This window comes from Hemiscyllium ocellatum, chromosome 21 (assembly GCF_020745735.1).
Source record: "Hemiscyllium ocellatum isolate sHemOce1 chromosome 21, sHemOce1.pat.X.cur, whole genome shotgun sequence".
NCBI classification, from domain to species: Eukaryota; Metazoa; Chordata; class Chondrichthyes; order Orectolobiformes; family Hemiscylliidae; genus Hemiscyllium; species Hemiscyllium ocellatum.
Window position 1 is genome coordinate 46487982 of NC_083421.1, and position 20316 is coordinate 46508297.

Consider the following 20316-nt stretch of genomic DNA (forward strand, 5'->3'; position numbering starts at 1 on the left):
TGGATTTGAAATCAATGTCAGTTTTATAATTGAGGTAGTGCCAGATCTGTAACTAACATGTCAGTGAGGGAACACATAAGGATGGAATCAAGTTGACAAGATAGATATGTGGAAGGGCATACAGGCATTCAGCAGATTGATAGCTTGATGTAGGAGTGACATTTCACCGAGGCATTTTAAAAGTTAAAACAAAACATTTTCATTTTAAGCTTAATTCAGATGTGGTCAGACCTGGGGGAGACATAAGCCATTTAGCTACACAAAGAGACAACCACAGAATTGATGCAATTTAACACTACGAAAGAAACTATTTGTCTTTTCAAGGGACACAGTCACTGGAAGTACACACAGCAGGAGCTTCATTAGCCTTACAATGGAAGAGAGTGTGTATCTCAACCAGTGACTGCTCCAGCCTTCTAAGGAGGCAAAATTGTAAGTTACTGTTAATGATCATGTGACAAATTAAATGTTTGAGAAAAAAGCGTAACTGTAAAGTGCATTAGCATGTAAAGAAACAGTCTTTATTCTGAAGGGTCACTGGACCTAAAACACAACTCTGCTTTCTCTCCACAAATGCTGCCAGAACTGTCGAGTTTCTCCCGCAATTTGTTTTTTATTAAAGAAACCTTCGTCCATTGAACATTCTCTTGTGTTAGTTCTCCATACAAATACCAATAGAATAAGACCTTTACCTTCATTGGATTTTCAACTGTCTTCGTGTGGTGTCAAGTGTTATTTGAAACACTAAATCAGTGAACACATGAGTGTTGGGTGAACAGGGTTTTGAATGAATTTAAAGACATACAGAAGTTTTTAAAAAGCTTAGTTTATGTGGGAGGTCAGCCTGAAAAACATAAGAATTGTCAAGACTACAGGAAAGAAAGACACAAATATGAATATCAACCTCTGAGCTGATACATGGGAAGAGTCAAAAAAATATTAGAGGCAGTTGAGAAAGGCTGTCTAGGTGATGGAAAAGCAGCTCACCTCACGATTAATTAAAATACCTAGCTGCTTCAGCTTCAGACAGTGGTCAAATTAATGAAAAGAGCTTGAGAAAGGAAGCTTGTCAAAATTTAGTTTGGAGGAAAATTCTGCTCACAGAAGTGGATCTCAGACAATCTGGTGCAACGAACCAGAAACAGTGGACATGTTGAAAGAAGTGATGGCAAGGTAGAGTTGTGTGTTGTCAGTGTGCCTGTGGAATCTGACCTTGTGCTTTTTGATGATGGTACCAAGAGGCTGCCTGTGGATGGAAATAGGAGCACGATAAATCCTTGCAAGACATCAGAACTATTTGTGGAGCAGAAAGAGAAGCCGTTCCAGTTGAATCTATCCAGTCATAGCCAGAGAAAAGAATGGAGTGAGGCTGGACAGCTCGACCCACCTGGAGGTGTTGGAAAAGGACTGCCTCTCTCAAATTATGACAACACCGCGGGTATTTTTTTTAAGGATAATTACAGTGGAAAATCTTGAGTCATATCATTGGCTTGTCTTTCCCCAGAAAATAAAGTCAGCAATTCTTTGCAGACTTTTGCTGCAGTAGCTACTGTTTCAGGAGAATGTGATGAGGATCAGCAAAGAAATCAGTCATTACTCATTAACTTTTTATGAACTATAGCATGCCCATGGTCAATTTGTGACAAAACAGATATAATTTAGTCAGACATAGTGAGAAAATGGTTTCAATTGTCTGTATTTTTTGAAATTGTCTCCAACTGAAATAGAAACCAAATCCAAGTTCTGGTATTTGCTGTTCAAAGAGTCTGCTTAATGGTACAAATCCTATCAATTGCTTGACTATCCTCACATTAATCAATTATGCAATGACCAATGGTGACAAGTGTAATCAAACATTTTACAGCTTTACAAGTTGATCAAATTTTGTGCTAGATACTCTCACCTCTGTCCATGTAATTTGGATGCTCAGTTTGAAACTTAAATAGCTTTGAGAAGATTTTTAACTTGAGAAGATTCAAACAGTTGCTCCCAATCCACATTCCCCAGCTCCTGCCAAATTTTGCAATAGTTGGCCTTCCCCAATTTAGCACTCTTCCTTTAGGACCACTTTGGTCTTTGTCCATTAGTGTTCTAAAACTTACAGAATTGTGATCACTATTCCAAAAGTAATCCCCTACGGAAACCACCTAGCTGGGCTCATTCCCCAACACCAGGTCTGGTCTGGACCCATCCCGAGTTGGACTATTTACACACTGTTCTATAAAACCCTCCTGGACGCTCCTTATAAATTCTGCTCCATCTAGATCTCTAACACTAAGTGAATCCCAGTCAATGTTGGGAAAATTAAGATCTCCTATCACCACCACCCTGTTGCTCCTACATCTTTCCATAATCTGCTTACATATTTGTACCTCTAACTCATGTTGTTGGGAAGCCTATAGTACAGGCCCACCATTGTTACCTCACCCCTCACTGCTCAGGTCCTCCATTGTGCCTTTCTTCAGCACAGCTATGATATCATCCTCTGACCAGTAATGCAACTCCTCCACCCCTTTTACCTCCCTCTCTATCCCACATGAAGCATCTACATCCTGGGATATTTAGTTGCCAATCATGCCCTTCCCTCAACCAAGTCTGAGTAATTAACATCATACTCCCAAGGTACTAATCCAAGCCATAAGTTCATCTGCCCTACCTACTACACATCTCGCATTAAAACAAGTGCACCTCAGACCACTTTTCCCTTTGCATACATCATCTGTTCTCTGCCTACTCTTCCACTAAGTCACGCTGACTTCATTGTCCAGTTCCTTACAGGCTTTCGTTGCTACTTCCTTACTGTCCACTAACCTCCTCATTTGGTTCCTATCCCCCGTCACATGAGCAACAAATGCTTGCCTTACCATGCACATCTGTATTTCATAAACGAATAATAACATTGCCAAGCAAAACTGGACTACATTGTAGATCGCAGGCTGAAACTATCCACAAACAAAATAAACTGATGTATAAAAGACGGCACTTCTGAAATTAGTGGCACAAAATATATTTAGATACTAAAGTGATTTCATATTGAACAATTTGTAATACTGCCAAGTCTGTAATTAAAAAGGCTAATTTATATCAGAAAGAGGTAAAGGGCAAAGAAGAGAAATCAAAGACATATTTCATGACAAAAAGAGTAAAGATATTCCAATTACTTCAACTTGGGTTCTCTTCCTTCACTTGTATACTGCCAACAGAGCAAGCCAATCAGATCTTGAACTCTGGCATTTGCCATTGTTATCACAGTCATTGGCTGCATCTTGTCTTGACTGGTTTGCATGGGGAGGTAAACATCAATATTTTTGGTTGCTGTGGTACCTATGTGGCCCTGTGGAACAGAAACAAAAAAAAAACATTAAGCAATCTGAAACTGCAAAAACAATTTCAGGTCATTGATGAGAATTTGTAAATTCATGTACATTTGCAGAATACTACACAACATCATACTTTGGATATAAGTAACGGAATAACTGAATGCAATGATTATGGTGATATTTGTTTCCTTAGCATTCCAAAATGGTATGTTACTTCAAATTTATCACAATGGTGTTATGAAGAGAACTGAAAAACTAGCAAGGACTGACAAAGCACAGAGACTCCTGAACAAAGTAAAAATGTAACACTTGGTCAAAACAAATAGCTGTAGCTGAGTTGCATGAAACAAAAACAAAAAATCAAATTCAGCCAATCAGTTTAACTTATGCCCCAGACACCAAATCCAATTAAATGCAAATTTTATATTTTGGAAAATATAAAAATCAAAGCAACGATCCAATGTTTTGTGGTATAAAACCGGACATTTTGAACAGTTAGAGGGAGAACTGCCAAGGACATCCACACATTGCGCCTCGAGAGCTTGTAAGCTCTCTAAAAGGTACCAGTCTATAAGTTTGTGCAGTAGAACATCAAAACTTGAGCTGGGGAAAATCTACAAAGGAGAATAGACAAAACTGGGTTTTGAAACGTGATTTTTTTCTTCTTTGTAGATCCTATTCTGGACTTTTTTTATTGGACTAGTACTGTTGAGTTGGGGGGGGGGGGGGGGGGATGTAAAAGATCAGTTGAAGATAAAGAAATTGTGAATAGTTGTTGGTTTTAATATTCTCTGTTGGACTTTATTCTTTAAGTTGTTAATTTTTACTTCAAATAGTGATTTTGGAATAGTTCTTTGCCTCTCGAATTTTAACAGACTATGGTGCAAGGTGTGCTTCTGTGTGTCGAGGTTAAATTAATGGAAGAGTTTACCCTGTGTCGTAACAATAGTCCTATTCCTGCACTATAATTTTTTTTGAAGCAATAATCAGATGTGAGCATCGCTAGCTGGACCAGCATTCAATGCCCATCTTTAGCTGTCCTTTCGAAATTGGTAGTGAGCTGCCCGCTTAAACTGCTGCAGTTCATTTTATTCAGATAGACATAAAATACTGTTAGAGAGGGAGTGACAGGAGTTTGATCCAATGACACCGAAAGAACTGCAATGTGCTTCCAAATCAGGATGATGCCGTGGCCTGGAGGTAAGCTTGAAGGTGGTAGTGATCCCATGTATCTGTAGCCGCCTTCTTCTAAGTGGAAGCAGATGTGGGTTTGGAAGATGAGGTGCAAGAAGCCAGTGAATTGTTGCAGTGCATTTTACAGCTGGCACACACTGCTGCGACTGTGGATGTGGTGCGTACTGGCTGCATTGTTCTGGGCAGTGTCAAGCCTCTTGAAATGTTGTCTCAGTCCATGGTAACCCCAGAATGATGATAATAGGGGATCCAGTGACAATAATGCCACTGAATCTCAAGGTGCAATGACTTGATTCTCTCTTGTTGCACACCGTCACTGCCGAGACTTCTGTTGCGCCAATGTTGCCTGCCACTTGCCAGTTCAAGCTTGGATATTGTCCAGGATTTGTTGCATTTGAACATAGAGTGTTTCAGTGTCTGAGAGATCAGAGCTGGTGCTGAACATTATTCAATCAGAGAACATCCCCACTTCTGACCTAAGGATAGATGGAAGGTCATTGATGAAGCAGCTGAAGCTTATTGGTCCTATGATACTACCCTGAGGAATCGGTGCTCCTGTGGTATAGTGGTAGTGTCCCCACTTCTGGGCTAGAAGACCTGAGCTCAAATTTCACCTGCTCCAGACGTGTGCAATAACTTATTTGGACGAGTTATAAAAATATCTATCCTGAGGATCTCCTGCAATGTCCTGGAATGGAGATGAGTGACCTTCAAGAATTACAACCGTCTTCCTTTATGCCAGAAATAATTCCAACCGGCTTGGGGTTTCCCTCGACTCCCACAGATTCCAGTTTTTCTAAAGCTCCTTGATGCCACACTTGGTCAAATGCGGCTTTCATGTCAAGGGCAGTCACTCTCAACTTACCTCCAGCTCTTTTGCCCATGTTTGAACTAAGCATGTAAAGAACAACCTCAGTTATCCGAAAGTCAATTATTCGAATTTCGGATTATCCGAACAAGATCTCAATGTCCCATAAAAACTTTCTGTTATCCGAACAGTTATCCAAACAAATACTCTTTGCTCATCTTGTTCGGATAATTGAGGTTGTTCTCTAATGAGGTCAGGAACAGAATGGCTTTGGCAGAACCCAAACGGAGCTTCAGTGAGCAGGTTATTGCTTAGCAAGTACTGCTTCATAGCTATGTTGATGACTCTTTCTGTCATTTTACTGACAAGCAAGAATAAGCCGATGGGATGGTAATTGCCAGGTTGAATTTGTCCTGCTTTTTGTGTTCAGGACACACCTGGACATATTTCCACATTGGGTAGATATCAGACTTGTAACTGCACTGGAACAACTTGCTACGGGGCATTTCAAGTTCTAGAACACAAGTCTTCAGTATCATTATCGGAATACAGTCATGGTCCATAGCCTTTGCATTATCCAGCACTTCCAACTGTTTCTTCATGTCAATAAATCAATGAATTTTAAAAATAATTTTCTTGACCTATATAAACAGAGTTGTGTAGACAAAGAAAAAAATCCATTCTGAAGGGCCATTCTAAACAAATGTTCACTGCTTTCCCTCCTCAGATGCTGCTAGATCTGCTGTGTTTCTCTACAAATGCCCATTTTTGTTTAAAATAAAACAGATTTGTCCATTGGTTCTTCACTGAGCACTGGCTGCAACACCATTACTGACATGCCGCTAGAACCAAAAATAGAAGCAGCCAATGATTTTGTGAATAACCAAACTGCACTACCTCAGGATCACATTTGAGTGCACTTATCTATTTAGTTTCGTCATCAACTAGGGAGATACTGCAGTAAAACGTATATAAAGAGAGAGAAGGAAAGTCAATCAATGGCAAAGAGAACCTTTCTCACTAACTGAAAATACATTTTAATTGACATCAGAGTGTAGATTTTCCAATCAGTGTTATTTTAATACTGGCAGGAACCCATTTAAAATAAATGCTCTGCTCTACAAAGCATGTAAATGGAATTCTGCCAGCAATAAAATAATGTTGATCGGAAAATCTAGGTTCAGAAGTCACATTGCAAAGAAGTATTAAAAAGGGCATTCTAACCTCAAATTATAGAGATCTACATGTGAACAGTCTGCTCCTAACCGATTTAGCAATTCAAACCAATCAGACCTCTCAGTGTTAGAGGGTCAAGCTCACAGTACACAAAGCTGCAATTCAGCAGGAAAGGATATATTTTGCATTAGACTGCTTTTGTGTCCCATTAACCAATTCATCTCACCCCACCATTATACATAAGGTTTCAATGCTGGCACTCAAAAATTATGGTGGTAGTATCAGGTTAGAAAAGTAATCACAAAGGCTCATATATCATCATATACCAATGGAGGTAATGGACCCATTGTGTCTACGCTTGTTCTTTAGGAGTACTAACAAATTAATTCCACTCCTCTGCTCTGTCCCTACTACTCTATAAATATTTGCCCTTCAGATATCTATCTGAATCTGTTCTGAATGCTGCTGCTATTTAAGTAAAAAAATTCCTATAGAATTGTTTTCAACTTTTTCAAGTACATGCGTTTTGGAAAAAAAGTCACAATTACTTGGCATCTCTAATATTATCGTAATATATTCAATAAAACCCGAAGTTTTAAATGAAAGGATGTCTTTACACCACCAAATATCTACATATTAGTGAACACATGCCACTAATGCCTCAGATGGCATATAACATCTCATAAGATTATTAATATTTTAAAATTAACCCTGGAGCAATCTACACATTCTTAAAAACACAAAAATCCACACCACAATTATTCTTGAAACCTTAATACTTCAGTACATTCCACAAGGTAAATTTACTAGACCTAGATCTTTCTGTATGACGGATGGATCACATTCCATAATTCCGACTCGAACCAATTCAATGAGCTAATTCCAGTTATGTTGAAAGTTACTGATAGATCTATTTTTGGAAGTTAATACATACCAGGTGAGTATCTAATAAAAGCAAAATACCATGGTTGAGAACTCTGAAATAAAACAGAAGAATGCTGGAGAAATGCCTGCCTGGCAGCAGCAGTGGAGTGAGAAACAGAGTTAATATTTTGAGTCAGATATGTCTTTTCCTCTGAAGATTATTGTGAGTGCTGCATTTGAAAATTGCACCTGATGAGACCGTTCAACTGTGAGCCCTTTATGTCAATACAGAGATAATTACCAAGTCGATTAGTTTGGGTTGAACTCTGATCTACTTTCCACAGGTCCACAGAATCATCGCACCAAAATGGTATCAATTTCAAGAAATTTAGTTCTGAAGGGTGACTGAGCCTGAAACATTACGTCTGATTTCTCTCTGTAAATACTGCCAGACCTGCTGAGTTTTACCAGCAATTTCTGTTTTTGTTTCAAAAAATTTAAACATTTTCAAAAGAACATTTTAAAAATGTGAAACACTGGTCATATCATCAATATTAATTTATACAAAAATAACCTTGCTCCTTTTACCAGCCAACAAATTGCTAAAATCTGCCCCATATTTTTATTCAAATGTTATCCTTCTTGAGCTGATAAAATACACACTTTCACATGGACGGAGGAAAGTAATTGCAAAATAACATGATCTGAATAACATTACAAACAAATTATTGCAAAAGGATTAATTTCAAGTTACCATCATTTACCAAATGCAAAAAACAGCCTTGTTCCTGAACACAGCATCCTCTATTAAACCAAGCTAATACAGGTGAAAGGAACAGTAGTATATAGTAAGTCAGTCATTCAAAAAATGAGCAATCACCACACTAGGTAGATAAAACCCCTGCATTGAGAAGATCTGGACCACATAAATAATTCACAGTTACATGAACCATTCCATTAATGCCCTATTCCATACTGATAACACAATATCATCACCAAGTAATACCAGTGGCATTCAGATGTAATTTTTAAGACTTCTATCTCTTTAAATCATTTTCCAGCAAAATCAATAAGCTTTAAATGTTAAAATAGGATTTTTATCACTGTAAGAATGAATTACACATTCTAAACTCTATTAATCCTTAGAGTACGGGGTGTCCCTCAAAGACTTAAATATCGATGTAAAGATTTAATCAAATACCATCGGAGAAACATATTCTTCAATCTACTATCATATGATGGATCACTAGATAAAGGTTGCAGTACAGTCATTAATACTCTTGTAAATTACTAAGAAGAACATAAAGTATTTCATAACATTCAACAGCTGAGAGCCATTAAAAAAGGCACCAAAATTTACATTTACGATGTAGTTGATTTTAAAATTGCAGTAGTTTCATTAAATAAATTCCCCTGAACAGACAGGAATCTCAATTTATTTTAAAACTCTAATTTACTTGTTTATAAGTAGGAAATATTCTTGCTTGGTGTAAGCATTTATGCTTTGAAAAATCTATTACATACTTCAAATAAAACATTCCAAACTATTTCTTTCCAGGAGCTTAAACCAAGAGCTTCAACCATTCTAGACATCAATTAACCACTGCTTCCTGATTTTTAAAATAAATCAAAACTACAATTGTTCGCTGATCTATACATTTAAAAAAAGTGTCGAGTGCTTTATTGACTTATTCTATTATTATTTAATGTATCAAATAAAAGCAGTACATTTAGTCACTGGGAAATATAGCTAATTTTATGGATGAAACTGAAGGACTGTTCGTGAAACAGCTGGACAGTTCACAATAAATAGACCAGTAACTCATTTATGGAGCAAAAGGTTACTTACAATTTTATCAACCTCTCCACTAATTTCAATATTTAGCTGTCATCTAGTTGTGCCCACGCAATCACCTGCAAAGATTTCTTCTCCAGCTCCACATTAATTTGCATCACACAATGATCCTTCATCTTATTTCTTATCTACACTCTGCCTGTTGACTACATGATCTGAAACACAGTATCAGTTTCCATATATAGACTTACATTACCCAGCCTGATCTCACCACCACCTCTTTTGATCCTTCCCCTTGTGAAGTTGTTTGTTTATATCCAGGATAGGATAAACACACAATTTATTCCAATTAAATATTGGAAGGACCAAAAACATTGTCACCTCACCCGTCTTTGTAGCAAGTGTATCAGGCTGAACCAAACTGCTAACATCTCTAGTGTCAGTTTGATCTAAAGACTGCTTCTAACCAATTAATTGTCTTGCCTGCTCTTGTATGTATAATCTCTTTTTGTCCAGACAGAACAAAACAACTCAAAGTTTCAACACCTCTGTAATTTGCTTGTAAATTTGTTCCTCTTGAACTTTCCCGAGTTACCTTGAACTAGCTGGCGTTCTATAAAATATGTAAAAGTTTAATGGTATCTCTATTGTTTCTTGGCTGAAATCAGACAGATTATTTTCTTGATCTCTCTGGGACATAGTCTCACTGAAGCATTGTAAGCATTCCTAAAACATTTCCACCACACTTCCTACTTTCCTTAATACCTTATGCCATGACTTATTGTTACTCCTGCCAGGAGGTCTGATATCATGGTATACCTCACTTGTCTGTCTTGCACCATTCACACACATCCACTTTAGCCCATTTGCAATAACTCCGACAGCTGTTATCCAATTATGCCTCGGTTGATTTCTCTTTCTGCTACCCTACACTTGCCTTCTAGAACAGCTCTCTGGAGCTTTTCAACACTGAATATTTAATTCCTGGTATTGCCCCTTCTGACCCTGTTCCAATTACATTCTAATTTGGGAAGTTCTGTCAATCATTGGAACTACAACGATAGCAATTTAAAAGGAACTAAATAAAAGTGGATACAGAAAAAATAAAAGCTGTGTGTGACTGTAAAATACACAGCTGGCAGAAAGGTAGCCTTATGAATGTGTGTTTCGGTTATGTCAGTAACTGCAAAGTTATTTTTATCATTAGTTTGATTCATGAGTTTGATGGACGATATGGATTTTAATTTACTTGCTAAACGAGGGATCTTAAAAGTGAAATGTATCCAATTTATTGCTGCTGGTCATTTGGGGAACTTGTCTGTTTAAAAAAAAAGTCACTTTAGGGATCTTTACAGTTGCTAAGGGATTGTCAAAGAATGGGTGAAGGGACATCAACTTGAGACTGATAAAATTTTGGAGTCAATAATTAAACATTTTGCAAAAATTAGAAGTGAAAATTAAAGCAGCCGAGAATGATGTGGATAAACTACAACTGGAGAGAAATATTCCACAAGACGCTGGATTTAAAAGTCAACTGGATTATAAAATAGAAAACATCTGGTCCTGACAGGTCACCACACCTTATATTTATTTAGTGTGTTTAATATCACTAAGCATTCTGAAGTGGGACATAAACACCGGTCTTCAATGCGGTGCAGTGCAGGGGGGTGGGGAAGATAGAACAGAATCACAAATCATCATTTTCATAAAAACATCTCTGAAAATGGAAACTGCAGAAGTCAAGTGGATGGCAAACATTGCTCCTCTACTTAATGAATGAGGGAAAGAATAAAAGAAAATTGCAAGCCAATTAATCACTTGTGTGTAGTCTTCTGGAGCTGAGATTTCAGGTCTTTCTGGGGGGCAAGGCAAACACATGGAGGGAGGATGGCCCCAAAAGCCCAGCCAATCTATAAACAATCTTAACGGATACTATTAAATAGGTCATCAAGATACAACTCCTAATTTTAAGAGGATTTTAAAAGAGATGGCTTTGTGGTATTATTGCTAGACTTTTAATCTACAGACCCAGATCCTGGGAAGGTGGATTCAAAACATGGCAGATGGTGAAAATTGTATACAATTAAGAAAAATCTGGAATTAAGAATCTCAAATGATCATGAATCCATTGCCGATTGTCAGAAAATTCCACCTGGTTCACGAATGTCTGATAGGGAAGGAATCTGCCATCCTTACCTGGTCTGGCCTACATGTGACTCCAGACCCACAGCAATGTGGTTGACTCTTAACTGCATTCTAGGCAATTACATATGAACAATAAATGTTGCCTAGCTAGTGACACCCTCATCCAGTAAATGAATAAAGAAAAAAAAAAACCATGCTCTACCTGGGTCAGAACAAGCAAAAGGAGGCAGATACAAAGTGCAAGGTTAGCTATTGCTGTCATGTGGAATTAAATGTATCTCACACAAATAAATGGTACAGACAGAACGTAGCCATCATTACACAAGCACTGTCAATTCAGCACAGGTTGCAGGGAGAGTGGGTATTAAGTGACCAGGCAATGTGGGGGTCACCACTTTCCATGCATCACAGAAATATGGCAGAAGAGCAAGCACAAGTGCTGGTAGGTGGTGGAGGTTGGAGGAGGTAGGGTTGGGAGGTGGAGCAAGGCTGCTGAAGACAACACAAGCAATTCAGGGCACAGCTCTTAAAGTTTAGGTTCAATGGCAATGAGAAGAAACAGAGGAGAGGGCCAAACTGCTCTTCTCATTGCCAAATCCAGCTACTGTTAAATTTTCAAGATATCCACGGTCTATCAGGGCCAATAACAGAATCTCTCTGAAGTCTCAATTTCTGTTTAATACCCATGGAAGTAAACTCCTGACTCTAAACTCCAAATTTCAAAAATAAAAAGCACTTTAAAAACTGTGTTTTAAAAACATCACAGTATACTAAAGTAAATATCATACAGTGAAGAATATATTTTCAGAAGACATTTGATAAGATACAACATAGAAAGCATGTTAGAAAAGTTAAGTACATGTTGGAGGTAAATAAACACTATGCAAGTAACGAGGAGCTTTGAAATAGATATGCCTCCAATATGACGTAAGTGCTCTCATTTTCAATTTATATAAATTATTTGGACAAAAACACAAAGAGCAATTTTAAAGTAAATAGTAAATGAAGGAATAACAAAATAGGAGCTCTTTGGCGCAATCGTAATGTCTCTCGCTCTGAGCCGAGAGGCGTGGTTCAAATTTCATATGTTCCAGGAGTGTGCAATAACATTTCTGAACAGGTTAATTAGATAAAAAGCAATAAGGTAAATTGTGAAGGAATAGTACAGAAAACTGCAAAAGACAATTCACAAGTCAAACAGGCAAATATAATTCATTTCTGGATGGATGAACAGAAGGCAATTTTGGGGTACAGAAATTACCAATAAAAAGTAGAAGTGGAGATAATCAAAGGTCTAAAAAGGCAAATGTAATACTAGGATTTGCACCATAGATACTGAAACATAAAAAACAACATGTTGGAGGCACATGTTGGGCGGCACGGTGGCACAGTGGTTAGCACTGCTGCCTCACAGCGCCTGTAGACCCGGGTTCAATTCCCGACTCAGGCGACTGACTGTGTGGAGTTTGCACGTTCTCCCTGTGTCTGCGTGGGTTTCCTCCGGGTGCTCCGGTTTCCTCCCACAGTCCAAAGATGTGCGGGTCAGGTGAATTGGCCAAGCTAAATTGCCCGTAGTGTTAGGTAAGGGGTAAATGTAGGGGTATGGGTGGGTTGCGCTTCGGCGGGTCGGTGTGGACTTGTTGGGCCGAAGGGCCTGTTTCCACACTAAGTCTAATCTAATCTATAACAATTATGTAAAACTGATTCAAAGTACCAGTTATGTAAAACTGCTTGGAGTTCTGGTGAGAATATTAAGAACACAAATCTCAGAAAGAAAACAATGGTTTATCAAAATGGAACTGGAATCAGAGATTAAAGCTATGAAAGAAATCTCAGAAAACCGGCTTTTTCACTAAAGATGCAAAACGTGCAGTTTTCAAACTTATGTGAAAATAGGTTATCTCCTTCTGATCACAACTTTCCTGATCTTAAAAGTGTGCAAAGTGAAAGATGATTTCAACTGTTTTGCAAATTGGTAATGAACTAACAATTAATACTGGAAAATAAAGTATAAAAAGTTTTGAAGACTTTTTATCATATGGAATTCTATCAGTATATTCCATATGATAAAAATGAAGGTAGACACAAATCATTCATATATATATATATATATATATATATATATATATAAATGTGTGTGTGTATTGCATCAAGCACAGAATGCAGAAGTTCTTAAAAAGTGCATTAGCATGCTTTAAAATATTGAAACAGAGAGAGACGACCAGTGGTCTTTAACCAAGGGTCACCACGCCTCATGTAAAAGGGAGTGGTTGAGAAGGAGAGTCCTTCATGGTAAACTCAGTTGATGCAGGAAACACACTTGTGCCATTGGCATCACTCTGCTCAGCCATCCAGCCAACTGAGCTAATCAACCTCTTTTTAAGCAAGGTTCTGAATCAATTCTTGATCCAGCTTTCAGCTATTTATTCGGTATAAGACCTAAAACTTCAGAAAACAGAAGTGATGCAAGAATAGGAATTCTAATCGTGATTTTTACAATAGGTCTAAGCTGATCCAGCATGTCTAAAGTAAGTTGATGTTACACTCTGTTCTTTACATTCTATTTCTACTTCTCATCAATAACTTCCTTCTCTCCAATCTAACCTTCTGACTATGCCACTTTAAATTCAATTTCTTTGTAGTTTGAACAGCTTCAGAGCTTGGAACCTCGAGTTTACACAGCAAAACAATACATCTTGATTACCTCCATCTCTTTCAACAAGACAATGCAAAATTTGCTTTTTCTCTCCCAGGAGCTTTCATTTTTCAACTCTGACAGCCTGAAGTCGTTTTGACTTCTTTATTGCTAAAGCTGCTTTGATAAACATGATTTCCTGCCAAAAACATTTTCCACTCTGCAACTCCATTCTCTGAAGAGCACCATAACAAGTGTTACAGGTATTCAATGCCCACGTTTCTCAAAGATATTATTTTTCCCACTGCCAAACAGGTTCTTCTGTCACCTCCCTCACAATCCTGCATAAAGACATCCTCTTTGTCACTATTTGGTGCCATTCCTTTTTGCTGCCATTTTATCTATTCCATTTTAGTCAGTGCTCTTCAGAGAGATTTCCTTGTTGCTCATTCCAAAGTATAAGAGTACGATATATTCCATGCCTCCCACACCTACTTTAATTTTCAATATGTCAAAATCAAGGTTAAAATATGGACTATTCTTATCCATACTGCTCTTAACTTTAAATTCAGGACCTCAAATCTGCAGAATTCCCTACACCTCTCAGCATCATGTAGCTCCTAGAGTTTTTAAAGACTTGAAAACCAAACTTGGCACACCTAATCAGAAATTCTGGGATTTACCTGTTCTTTGAATTCCTACTTTTAGAACTCCAGCATTTAGCTCCCCTCTTGGGAAAAAAAGTACCAACAATAAAAGTTGGAAAATAAAGCATCCAACTCAGAAATCATATGAAACAAATAAAAAGATCGCTGCTTTATCAAAATGCCTCTGCAAATACCAAGATTAAATATTTGTTGATATAATATACAGAGATTATCTGTTATATTTTGGCAATGAGAGATCTAAAAGGACAGGAATCAACACAATGAATCAGTTTTGTTGGAAAAATTTGGTTACTATTTTGAAATTTCTTTTCTTTCCAAACCACATCTATACAATGAAATTGTTCAAGTCATGGCAAGCAATTAGAATTAACTGTCAAAATACAAGAACATGCCTCTTCTTAATATTTGAAGGTTTATGTTGGATATTTTGTCAAGATAAATGTTATATTCATTCTTGTAAATAAGCTTCATATTTCTTTCAGTTCAAATTATATCTTCTACTGCCAACTAGAGTTAAAATAATTGGATAAATCCTTGCTTCATCAGCATTACTGATATGGGATGATATGCCATGGAAAAGTAAAATGTTTGATCTGACACATCCCCAGTAAATGTGTAACTTCATTTGTCTAAAATTCCTCCAAAGACTCATTAGATGTGGGCTGTTAAGCCCTTACGACCAAGAATGTTGAAAATTAAATAATTAAACAGCGAAAAGGACAATTATACTTACCCACACCCAAGGTGGGTACATGTGGAGGAGGAATCAACAAGGCTCCTACTTAAGATTGCTGTTGACTGCGAATCAAATTTATATATGGACAGTGACTGATGTTATGACTGGCTTCAACTACAAAGCCTCTGTGGCTTGGAATAGAAGTCATACAATTTAGAGCAGTGGAGAAAATTGGCGAGACACAAGTCAACTTCTGTTACTTTTTTTGAATTCATGCACAGAATGACCAGGCCAGCATTTATTGCCCATCCCTAATTGCAGTTAAGAGTCAGCCACAATGCCATGGTTCTGGAGTCACAAGTAGGCCATGCCAAGTAAAGATGGCAGTTTCCTTCCCTAAAGGATGTTAGTGAACCAGATGGGTTTTTTCCAATCATGACAATAATCGTTTCATGGTCATCATTCAACTCTTAACTCCAGATTTTCATTGAATTCAAATTTAGCCATCTGTTATGGTGTGATTCAAACCTAGGTCTTTGAATCAATGGTCCAGCAAAAATACTAGTAGGCCATCATCTCCCAAAATTAAAGCAGTAACTGAGGAAATTGCTGTTAACAGCAATCTGCTTTAGGTCATTTCAATAAAATTCAAACCAAATCTTAATTACACCTGCAGGAGTAACATCCAACAATATCAGTAACTAGGAACAATATCTTGCCAAATAATCTTTCAGGGACAGAAATGCAGACAGAGTTGCTGGCAGTATAACATTTTATACTTTTGTGTGACACTTCAATCATGCTCTTTAAAACCTCCCTTTGATCACAATGTTGATAGATTAAATGAAAGGACAACCTGTGAGAAATAAACTTCAGTGCAGGATCATCTATTTTTAATGCCCAAAATGTAACAAAGTACTTCTGAAATTGTTAAAATGAAAAAAAAGTACAAGTCCAAAGAAATTTGGGTCTTTAAAATGTCACAGAAAGGGACAGAAAATGTGGCTCAATATCTAAAATGAAAACTAGAATACACCCGAAGGAGGAGAAGCCTTGCTTCACCTGTGCAAGTCCCTTAGACAGGTAATATTTGGAGCACCATGAGCAGTTGAGTACAACACTCTATATATCATATTGCGTATGCCTTGGAGAAAACTCTGTGTAGATTCACTAGAGGAATGATATTTGGACTCCAATGACTAAAAGAGACTACACAAATCCAGGTTTAGGTTGCTTTAAATTTAGATAATTAAAGGTGATTTAATACAAATTTTCAAGATACTTGGGGGAACAGAAGTAGAAGATTGAAAGAAGTGATTTTTGTCATTGGGAAGTCTAAGGCTGGGATATAAAAAAATTGAACCGGGCTCTTCAAGATAGACTTTAGACAACACATTTTTATTGATAGGGGACAGCAGTTTGAAACTGCTTTCCACAAACTGCAATTCAAGCCAGACTATTGATTCATTTTCAAGCAGAGATTGATAGCATTTTTATTTTCCAAAAGATAAATAGCAAAGAATTAGGTCATGGATGAACTATAATCTCATTGAATAGTGGAATGAGTTTAAGCAGCTAAACAGTCTTCCGCCATTCAAACTTCCCTCTAAACTGCACAGCCAATGGGAAGCTCCACTCAGTGTGCCAATGTTTAGTTTCTGTTTCTGGAAGATGCTGACATGCACAGACCTCGGCGGTCCACACAGCAGCATGAAAACTTAGAGGGAAATCTGGTCTTGTTCCTATGTTTCAAGATTTTGGTCAATTCTTCTAATGACTCCTCAGCTACATTTCTTTCTCTCCATATTTGTAGTCTGACCTGAGTCTTTGCTTCAGTGTAACAACATGTCCACAGGTGTGCTTTTCTGATGCAGAGACTTTGTCAAATTGTATTTAACAGTGTTCCTGTTAAGTGCATTGGGATGATTTGCTGCACTGAAGACAACATATCAATCAAAGTTGCTATTTTGATGGAACAGAGAGCAGTAGAGATTATATATGAAAACTGCTGGTAGTGCAAAGCAAAAAGGACTGGATATCTGGTACTACCAAGAAACAAGATAGATCCAGAGGATGTTTAACTAGTTAGCAGAACAGAGCATCTCAGAAGCAAGAAATATTTAGCAAAGAGAATTCCGCCCAGGAGGCTGAATGGAAAAAGCTGGGGTGCGGATTACATCATTGACAGTACACTAATAGGGGATTCTGACCCCAAACACAAGCCCAAATTCTCCACTCCCACTAGCTCTTCTGCACTGACACTGTTGTCGGTAGCTGTTAGTCAAGAAAACTGAATTGGTGGATAAGATCTAAATTTGTGAAACTCACTGCTTCAGAAGGGCATGAAATGTCTAATGAAAAAGGTAAGGATGAGTGAGTGATACCCCTCAAGCAGACATAATTCTGCCAATGCTACATGAAATGCTTTATCATACTTAAGAGAAAGGTTACCATTATTCATGAAATGCCTCATTCCTCAATTCTTTTTTCAAATTAGCTTTGCACTCAATTCTGATCAAAATCTGAAGTGAAGAATAAGGAAATTAGAATGCAATGATGACCTTAATGCAAAAGAATGACTATCGCTGTACAGCTTTAGTATAATTCTCCTCCTCATTCTCATAAATAAGTTTATAAATCTAAACAATTGGCTTTAAAAGGGGAAGGCATTCAAAGTGCTTCAGCAGTCCTGAAAATGACTCCACCAAACTGCCTGCCCCCACCTCTTTCCAAACTGTGAGAAGATAACATTATGTGAAAGTTCACGGAAAGTCCAATGGAACCTCCTTAAAAATCACTGTCCCATATTTGCAACATACCACTTCCCAACTAACTTCAACTTTTCAGTTCCACAGGGTCTTGATCACAAATATTGAAAATTTAGAAGTCATTTGGTCACAACTTTGTGGCTATTAGGAGACGCTTCGCTGACTAGAAAATGTCTGCCTTGAGATGATGCAGGAATTGCAAGGGATTGTGCAGGCAAAGAGGATAAAGAGGTGAGGCACAAATGCAACATTTAAAAATTATAATACATTTGGGAACCTCAACTTAATGTAGAATTACAATGGGAAAAAAATTCTGGCGGTTGGAATATACAGAAGGCAACCATCAAGGGAAGCATTGGGATGAGCTATGGAAACAGAGAAAAGCGGTAGCATAAACATTCAAGGAACCTTGATTAGACTGGGATCAGTTCTAGGCCTCATATTACCAAAACAATTAGTGGTATTGGAGAAAGTAGAAAAAAGATTCACAAGGGTAGAATAAAAACCAAGAGGTTACAGTTATCAGGAAAGACAAAAGGTGGCAAAGCTCTTTTCTGTTAAAGATAGTGCAAGCAAAAAGGAGACCTGATGGAGCTCTTACAACAAAGGGCTGGATAGGTTTCTATTGCAATGCTAAACTATGGACTAGAAGTACAAGATTGTCTTCAGTAAAGAAGTCAGAAGAAACTGCTGCAGTTAAGAATGTAAATTTCACAAAATGTAGTGGTTGAAGCAAATGTCTTTAATGGAAACCTACATAAACACAAGGGAGAAAGAAATAGGATACATTGACAGGGTGAGATGATAAAGCGGGAGAAAGCTCTTATAGCATACAAGCACCAAATACCTGTTAGGCCAAATAGATTAATGTATCAGAAATAAATTATAAGCAAAATGTTTCCAGCTCCTGAACAGTGTGAGAAATGGCAAGTCACTTGGGATAATATGGTGAGATGAGAAAAATGAAATTCATGAACTCGAGGAAAATATCCAATTTTCCACATAAGAATTTAACAGCTGGATGAGATGTCTGCTCTTGAGAGATGAGGGACCTATTTGCATGCATTAGCATCTCATTATTATGTAATCTCACTTTATTTATGTGCAAAAGTTGCTGTTGTCCCAGGGCGACCCAGAACCTTGCATCTTCAGCTTATAGATATCTTCTCCAAACCCCCATCTTGATCATCATTCCCCAGTACCTCTGAGCATGCTGCTTGAGCAGTGACTGCCTACATTCTTTGTCTATGGAGGCTGGCATATGACATCAAAGTCACCATATCATCTCCAACTCACTTATAATACATCACTTCAGAGCTCGTGGACACATTTCGTGGTAATGCTGCTGCCAGACCACTTTGCAATTATTGACAGCCAGCTGTCATTTACAGTGGAATCAAAGGGCTTTTCAGTAAGTACTTTCGCTACCGGTGGATAAGCTAGCATGTGCACAGCGCCATAGAAGTGTTGCACATACATAAATGAGGTGAACAGTACAGAATACAGCACAAAATAACTTACTAGAGCACATAAAGGGAAACCCTCCATAACTCCCCAAAATTGATAATTTGGCAATTCAGAGAAAATTCAGCCCTTGATATTTGTCAGAAACTGGAAAATTTCAGGGAACTCTGTAATTACAGCTCTTCAACTGAAGCTGTGGAATGTTTGTTAGCATCTAATTTAGACGTGCTCATAAAGCACAAAACCATATTAAAGTGCATTGTCTTAATTCAGGAATGACAGTCTTAGTCCAAAAGAAAAGATTTGAAGTGAAAAGCAGAAAAACATGAACTATGCAAAAATAAATCAGTGTAATCTGGTATGCATTACAGAGACATAACTGCAGGATAACAAGAATTGAGACTGAGTCTTGAAGTCAGAAAACTTTGGGAGGACTAGAAGCTCGGCAAAGATGAAGGGCCGAATCTGTTAGCTAATGACAGTCTTAGTCAATGCTACGAGGAGAAGGCGGGTAAGTGGAGTTGAAATGCCCATCAGCCACGATTGAATGGCGGAGTGGACACGATGGTCCGAATGGCCTTACTTCCACTCCTATGTCTAATGGTCTTTACATACAAAAAAAAGTATAACTCAAGTTCAGGAAACCAGAATGTGGAAATGGCTTGGGCAGAGGTAAGAGATTTTATTAGCAAAAGTCGCTTGTGGGAGTAGTGTACAGATCCCTTAACAGTTATCACAGAGGACAGTGGGATAGAAAGGAAGAAATAATAGGGATTTATCACAAAGCTTCAGTGATAATCTCA

The 20316-nt window shown here is 37.8% G+C and overlaps 1 protein-coding gene across 4 annotated transcripts in view; it reads right to left on the reverse strand.

Annotated features, from left to right (window-relative positions):
* mapkap1 (MAPK associated protein 1) overlaps window positions 1–20316 on the reverse strand; it is a 332586-nt gene that overhangs the window by 202963 nt on the left and 109307 nt on the right. For all 4 annotated transcript variants that reach the window (XM_060841424.1, XM_060841422.1, XM_060841423.1 and 1 more), the window contains one exon: window positions 3162–3334. In XM_060841424.1, the coding sequence (XP_060697407.1) occupies window positions 3162–3334 (173 nt within the window). The remainder of the gene's footprint in view (window positions 1–3161; window positions 3335–20316) is intronic.